This window comes from Mandrillus leucophaeus, unplaced genomic scaffold (genome assembly GCF_000951045.1).
Source record: "Mandrillus leucophaeus isolate KB7577 unplaced genomic scaffold, Mleu.le_1.0 Scaffold78, whole genome shotgun sequence".
Lineage (NCBI taxonomy): Eukaryota > Metazoa > Chordata > Mammalia > Primates > Cercopithecidae > Mandrillus > Mandrillus leucophaeus.
In genome coordinates this window covers 887073-894028 of record NW_012108474.1, presented here as the reverse complement: position 1 = coordinate 894028, position 6956 = coordinate 887073, and the positions used below count along the sequence as shown (strand labels likewise).

Sequence of the window (6956 nt, the reverse complement as noted above, 5' to 3'; positions counted from 1 at the left end):
TAGTCAGGATGGTCTCGATCTCCTGACCTCATGATCCGCCCGTCTCGGCCTCCCAAAGTGCTGGGATTACAGGCTTGAGCCACCGCGCCCGGCCTGGACTCTAGCTTTGAGCAAAGGACGCAAACTGGGTGACTTTATTTATTTTATTTATTTATTTATTTATTTTGCGACGGAGTCTCGCTCTGTCGCCCAGGCTGGAGTGCAGTGGCGCGATCTCAGCTCACTGCAAGCCCCGCGTCCCGGGTTCACGCCATTCTCCTGCCTCAGCCTCCTGAGTAGCTGCGACTACAGGTGCCCGCCACCTCGCCCGGCTAATTTTTTTTTTTTTTTTTTTTTTTTTTTTCAGTAGAGACGGGGCTTCACCATGTTGGCCAGGCTGGTCTCGATCTCCTGACCTCGTGATCCACCCACCCAGGCCTCCCAAAGTGCTGGGATTACAGGCGAGAGCACTGTACCTGGCCCTCAGCTTTCCCTGTCCTTAGAAGGACCCCAGGCATTGAGTTAGGGCCCACCTGATCCAGTCTGACCTGATCCCATCTGCAATGACCCTATTTCCCAACAAGGTCACATTCTGAGGTTCTGAGTGGATGTGAATTTGGGGGAACCCTGTTCACCCCAGCACAGAGGGTGAGAGGAAAGCTGTGGCTCAGGAAGGGAGGGCCATGCCCAGCCGTTGGAAGGGTCGGGGACTGGTGGCCAACTCCTCAGCCTCCCGCCTCCCCCAGGCTGGCCGGGGCCCTGGACGTCTCTTCCTGCCCCCAGAGCCGGAAGGACGTGCTCTACGCCAAGGCCCGTGAGGCCTTCAGCAGCAGCAGCAGGACCCCAGCTGCCTACTACCACTTCATGCGCCCCTACCTCGGTGAGCCCTGAGCCCTCACCCCTGTCCCCGCAGCGGCTACCCCGGTGGAGCCCCGCCCCCTCACCCCCGTCCCCCCAGGCGGTGCACCAGCGGAGGAGCTGCAGCATCTGGCCCAGGCCAACATCTCCATGGACATCGACACCTTCACCAGCCTGAACCCCCGCGTGCTGCAGGTGGGGCCGGGCTGCCCCGTGAGGGTGGGGGTGCAGGGCTGCCCCAGGCGGGGGAGCCCCTAGGTCACAGGTCACAGCCAGCATACCCCCACTTTCCCACTCCAGGCCGTTTCTGGGCCTCTCACTCCTGCCACTGCCCAATCCTGGCTCTGGCCCTCTCCTGTGGGTCTTCCCCTGGCCTGGAAGGTAGCCCCATGGCCCCTCTGCCCCGCCCCTCCCCACAGAGCCTGGATGTCAGCAACGTGACTGCGCTGCTGGGCCACAACGTGGGAGACCTGCAGAAGGCCCGCAGCCACCCCACCGTCAGGTCCTGGCTGTACAGCCTCAACAGCTCTGCCCTGGGCCAGCTGGGCCTTGACGCCAGCCCCGCTGGCCCCGCCAGCCCCGCCGGCCCCTCGAGCCCCACCGGCCCAGCCCACAGCACCAGCGGGCCCCCCAGCACCACCCACCAAGCGCCTCATCTGGTCCACACCTCAGGCCTGCCCGGGAACGCTGCCCAGGCCTCCACCTCAGGTATGGCCCCCACACCCCTCTGGCTTGGCCCCCTCTGCCCAGGGCCCTCTCAGACCTGTTCCCCGCCTCGTGGCCACTCCCACAGTCTGTCCACCAGCTTTGTCCATTGCCTCCTGGGATGACACTGGCCAACCCTGGCTTCACCCTTCATTGCCTACTGAGTGAGAGACGCAGCTGCCTCCCCTAAAACCCACTGACCAGCAGAAAGCGGGGGCAGGGGAAGCCTTGAGACCTTTGTTGGGTCCCAGAAGAGCAGCCGCAGACGGGGGTCCTTGCCGGCTGTCCCCACCTCCCCAGCCAGAGGGATCCTCGCCAGCTGTCCCCACCTCCCCCGCCAGAGGGAGGGGCTGCCCAGGCCTGTCTGGCTCCAGGGGGTGGATATGGGGGTAGCGTCTGGGGGACTGATGGTGTCCTCCCTGTTCCATCTACAGGCAGCCCGTGGGCCCCCCTGGGGTACCTGCCCCTGGCGGTGGCCCTGCCCTCTAGCCTCCTGTGGCTGCTGCACTGGGGGACCTGCACCCTGGCTTCTGTGGACAGTGCTGCCTCGGGGTGGCTGGGTTCACAGGGGTCAGGTGCAGGAAAAACAGGGCTGTTAGATTCAACTGGACACCCACTTGGACTGAGGGGCCGGCTCTAGGCCAGGCCAACCTGCCCAAGCCCCACCTCCTAGGCTGCCCCGCCCATCCCCGCCTCCAGGCCCTGCGAGCTGGACTGAGGACCAGGCCCTGAGGAGGTGCCTCCGGCACAACCACAGGCCCCGGCGGGACACAGAAGACACTGCCCGGGCCCTGCAGAGGGCCGGGGCTGGGGCTGGGGCTGCGGTTTGGAACCACTGACTTCGTTGCTGGTCGTGAATAAAGTCCAAAGTCGTGGTCCCGCCTGTGTTCGTGCTCAGGGTCTGAACAGGGGGGCCTGGGAATGTCCTAGCCGGGGCCCAGCCTGTGGGGATGGGGGCACGGGACTCCCACCGCTGTCTACTGGGGCCACCCTGAGTGCTGGCCTGGCCCTCAGCACAGTGGCAGCAGGGTCAGGAAGGCCTCCAAGGGCCCCCACCTGGCCTGAGGGCCCAAGACCAGAGGGAGAGGAGCCATGCTGGTGGGGTCACAAAGTCCTTGGAAGTCACAAGGCGTGTCTGCAGGGGGCATGTTCGCGTTTACTGAGCGCAGGTTCTCCTGGGGTGGAACAGGGACCACCCATGCCTGCTCCTGGCCAGGCGGGGATCCCCAGCAGGGCTGGGGCCAGCGAAGGAGTAGGGTCCTCAGGCCAGGGTGGAGGCCAGGAGCAAAGCCAGGACGGTGAGTACAGGTCCAGGTCCTAGGAGGCAGGGCGTCCCCGAGAGGGCCTCTGCGGAAAGAGGGGTGACTCAGAGCGCCCAACTCCACGTCCCCAGCCCTGCCCCCAGCCCTGGCCGCCCCGCTCCGCCCACCTCGCACACTGAGGTCTAGGATCAGGTAGCCGTTGGGGATGCCGCCCTGTAGCCCCAGCCCCAGCGTGTCCAGGTCGTCCTGCCGCTGCTTTAGGATCCAGTCCCGCACGGGGCTGTGCTGCTCCTCCACCTTCAGGCCCTCCACGTGGGGTCCCAGAAGTTTCTGCACCTCAGCCACAGTCAACGGCTGCCAGATCCCCCGGGCAGCCATCAAGGAGGGTCCCCTTCCCCCAGCGCCCCCAGAGGGTTGCCAGACTCTCCTGTGTCCAAACTGCCCCACCCACAGATGCCCGCCGCAGCTTCTTCAGACTTTGAAGGTCTCCGGCCAGCTGACCCCAGTTCAATGGCTGCCCTTCCCTAGGCCCCACCACGGTCCAGGACCCTGCCCTTCCTAAGGCCCCGCGCCCCCACCCCGCTGCGGGCCCGCCTTACACGCCCTCCCGCCCACGGTTGTCCCCTCCTCCACTCGCCCCTCCTCCCACTCGCCCTACCAGCACCGCTTCCCTCCGCAGCTTCATGAACGTGGCCAAGTCCATGCTCACATTCTGCTGACTGAGAGCCTTCAAATCCTCCGTGGGGGCCCCACCTGCCCTCAGGGAGAGGCGCCCAAGCTGAGGCCTCATCTCACACTCCCAGGCCCTTGACCACGGGCGCAGAAAGCCCAGTTGTGTGACAGGGTTACAGGGCTTCCTGTTTCCTTAGGGGTTCCAGGGCTTGGGTTTGCCTGGCCGCCTGACCCCCGGGCGTGGGAGACTCCGGAAGTGGCTGGCGCCCCAAGCTGGGGTCAGAGCCCACAAGCTCTAAGGCCACACACATCCCGGGGACAGAGGGCCGGTGACCACCCAGTTACCCTGGCAGTAGGCGGCCCAGTAAGGCAAAGGCCTGGCACCCCCTGAGTGGAGTATGTGGCTCCCCCGTCGTGGTGCCCACCCTGTCCAGGAACTCCCTGGCTCACCCAGGAAGGGCCGGATCTTCACGAAGTATTCGGACCCGCTCATGTTCTGGAAAGCAAGGCGGGCCTTGGGATAGAGGACGTCCAGCTGCCTCGGGCCACACGTGTCCAGGTCCTGGGGCCTGACCGCCCTGGGGACAGGGTGGGTGGACAGTGAGCGCCAGCACACAGACCCACCTTGCTGGGCACAGCTCTGGGGACTCACCCGATGTCGCTGGGGGGCATGGAGCTCAGCCGCTCGGGGCTGAGGGAGCACAGGCACCCGGGGCAGAAGGCAGTCAGCGTGTCTACGGTGTCTTTGTCTAGCTGGCCCCTTCCCACCACAACGCGGTCAATCAGGGTGGCCACCTGTGGGACGGGCCACGAAGGAGCCTTGTGTCAGGCAGAGATGTATCCCTCCACCACCAGCACAACCTCAGGCTGTGCCCCCCACCCCAGGCCCGCCCAACCTCAGGCTGTGCCCCCACCCCGCCCCCAGCCCCGCCCAATCTCATGCCACATCCCCCCTCACCCCCGAGCCAGATGGTCACCTGAGCACTCATTTCATGCCCCTTGCTGACTTTGAGCAGAGCCTTCAGGGTCTCCAGGGACGTCACGTTCCATTTGCGAATGTCCTCAGGGCTCATCTTGAGGAAGAGGTGGCCCAGGTGCCGGGTCACAGACTCGGGGTAGCCTTGTGGGTAGAGCTGCAGGCCGAGAGACCAGGAGGGCCCACGTCACTCCCAGGCGTCTGGGGACGGCTCGGACGCAGCAGGCCGGCGGGAACCTGAGTCATGAACTACCTCATCCAGTTTATGCTTTAGGACGTCCAGCTGCTCGTAGGTGAAGGGGATGGCGTTCACACGGTCCATCTGGGCGGCCAGCAGGGCTGCATCCACGCAGGCTTCCAGCTCCCGCTTCTTGTAGAAGATGAGGCTCTCGTCTATCTCGTGGACCTCTTTCTCTGGGGGACAGGTTGTCCCTGCAGGGCACAGGGCACAGGGGTCAGGGGCCGGAGTTCGTTTGACCCCTTCTTCCTCCCACATCTGCTGTGAGAAGAGACCTTGGGCAATTTGTGACCCTCCCCGTGCCTCAGTTTACCCACTGGCAAACGGGGATTCTGTCCACTCTCTGTGGTTATAATGGGACGTACTGCAGAGCCAGGGAGGGGTAGGTGAGACTCTAAACTGCAGATGCCCACCCCCAAGGATGCTGCCCAGCCTGGTGCCAGACTGCGCAGGGCACGGCACTCACTCTCCACGTCCCGCCGGAACCTCGGCCGGAGGACGGTCTGTTCAGGCTGCCGCCAGGATGGGTCCCGAGAGGAGCGTTGCCGCCATGCGGCCAGGATGCCCTGAGGACGAGCAGGGCCCAGGCTGAGCCTCGGGTGGCCGGGCTCCCCACGGGCTGGGGGTCGGGGTCTCACCTGCGGGACGCTGTGGATGACGGGCTGGCCCAGCACAGGCAACAGGCTCTGCAGAGCGTCCAGGGTGGAGATAGACCACGTTGACGGGGGGCTGTGCAGACACGGGGCACAGCTCAGGGACCCCCAAATGCAGCCCCAGACAGAGAGGGAGGAGATGGCCAGGCTAGGCCATACCCCCTGGCTGGGGGCATTGACAGGGGTTGTGGCGGGGATGACCGACCCTGGGCCTTGAGGCATGGCCGTGGGTGTCCTCACGGGCTGCTCATGCCACACCGCCAGGCAAGCCTTCGAGGTGCCAGACACCTTCTCTTACCCGTAGGGGGGTCCTCCTCTCTGCAGAGCTGCCCTGACTGCTTCCTGCTGGTCCTGGTCCAGGGGTCCCAGGCAGCGCACCAGCCGGGGTAGCACCACTTCTGCCGACTCGGCCACAAAGCGCCCAGGCAGGTCACAAGCCAGGCCTCCCAGAGCCTGTACATCAGCCTCGCTCAGCAGAGACCCCCGCACACCCTGCACAGATGCCGGCCTCAGCGCCTTTGAAACTGCCGAGCCCTCTCCACCCTGCACTGGCCCCAGCTCCTACCCAGCAGGCCAGAGCCGCGGGCAGCAGCCGCTGTCTCTCAGGAGCCCCCCGCGGGAGCAGATCCACGTTGGCCTTCGCGACGCGGGAGAAGAAGTGGGTGCAGGCCTGGGGCCCCGAGAACGCGTCTGGGCTGTGGAGAGAGGGTGCTGGGGACAGGCCACATTGATCACACCGGTCCCCACCCTGAGAGGCGGCTGGGCTGGCCTCCACGTCTCTGCTGTGGCCTGGGGTCCGAGGCAGGGGGAAGGGGGTGGGGGCTGAGGGCTGGGGGCAGAAGCCGGAGGGCGGGGGCCAGGGGATGGGGCCTACTTGAGGAATAGCAGCAGGTCCAGCGGGAGGGCGTCCAGGTCCTCGGGGGGCTCAGAGAGCCGGTGAGCCAGACAGCGCAGCTGCAGGGGCAGGGCGTCCAGCACAGAGTGTTTCGGGCGGCCACCCACATGGTGGGCCAGGGTTGCCTGGCTGGTCCACCCACAACACACCCCTGCCCTGGCCACGGGAATCTGTGGGAGCGGATCTCCAGCTGCCTGCAGCACTGCCCCAGGGGATGTGGGCTCCTGTGCCTGGCTGCCGCTGGCTCCCTTTCCCCAGGTCTCACCCACTCCCCGCAAGAGATTCCCCCTTGGGGCAGAGCCTGGAGGGCTGCCCACGGGGCTCCAGGAGGGGGCCCAGCACACAGGGACATCTCAGACTTGCTCCTGGGGAGCTGACCCCTGATGGGGACGGGCACCCTAGTGGTCAGCTTGGGTGGCCAGAGGAACTCTGGGAAGAACTAGCCGGGGAGAGATGGCAGCAGGGGCAGGGGACGGTGGTAGCAAGGTGGGCACCGCAGAGCTGCCTGTAAATTCCTCAGCCCCAGCCATGCCCACCTGCCCCAGCCCAACTGAGACTGACCTGCTCTGCGGAGAGCTTGACATTCTTCTGTCCCAAGGCCACAGCCAGCTCCTGGACGAGCTCTGTGCTCAGGCCAGACACCTCCACACACGTGAAGCCAAGGAGTTGGCGTGGGGAGAGGCTGCAGGAGGGGTCGGGCTGGGCACCCAGGATCGGC

The 6956-nt window shown here is 65.7% G+C and overlaps 2 protein-coding genes across 3 annotated transcripts in view; one reads left to right on the top strand and one right to left on the bottom strand.

The window, feature by feature from the left end:
* Positions 1-2182, top strand: part of LOC105529778 (mesothelin-like protein) — an 18171-nt gene extending 15989 nt beyond the window's left edge. Inside the window, exons 11-14 of the mRNA XM_011967020.1 lie at positions 726-859; positions 938-1032; positions 1257-1545; positions 1977-2182. Coding sequence (XP_011822410.1) covers positions 726-859; positions 938-1032; positions 1257-1545; positions 1977-2182 — 724 coding nt within the window. The remainder of the gene's footprint in view (positions 1-725; positions 860-937; positions 1033-1256; positions 1546-1976) is intronic.
* A 492-nt stretch (positions 2183-2674) lies between these two features.
* Positions 2675-6956, bottom strand: part of MSLN (mesothelin) — an 11373-nt gene continuing 7091 nt past the window's right edge. Inside the window, exons 4-16 of one of the 2 annotated variants that reach the window (XM_011966908.1) lie at positions 6800-6920; positions 6218-6297; positions 5909-6038; positions 5642-5835; positions 5329-5419; positions 5157-5256; positions 4706-4884; positions 4454-4609; positions 4129-4295; positions 3927-4054; positions 3463-3557; positions 2972-3158; positions 2675-2889 (exon numbers count right to left, since the gene is read on the bottom strand). In XM_011966908.1, the coding sequence (XP_011822298.1) occupies positions 2804-2889; positions 2972-3158; positions 3463-3557; positions 3927-4054; positions 4129-4295; positions 4454-4609; positions 4706-4884; positions 5157-5256; positions 5329-5419; positions 5642-5835; positions 5909-6038; positions 6218-6297; positions 6800-6920 (1714 nt within the window). In that variant the 3' untranslated portion in view covers positions 2675-2803. The remainder of the gene's footprint in view (positions 2890-2971; positions 3159-3462; positions 3558-3926; positions 4055-4128; positions 4296-4453; positions 4610-4705; positions 4885-5156; positions 5257-5328; positions 5420-5641; positions 5836-5908; positions 6039-6217; positions 6298-6799; positions 6921-6956) is intronic. The other variant, XM_011966909.1, reaches the window with a different exon arrangement.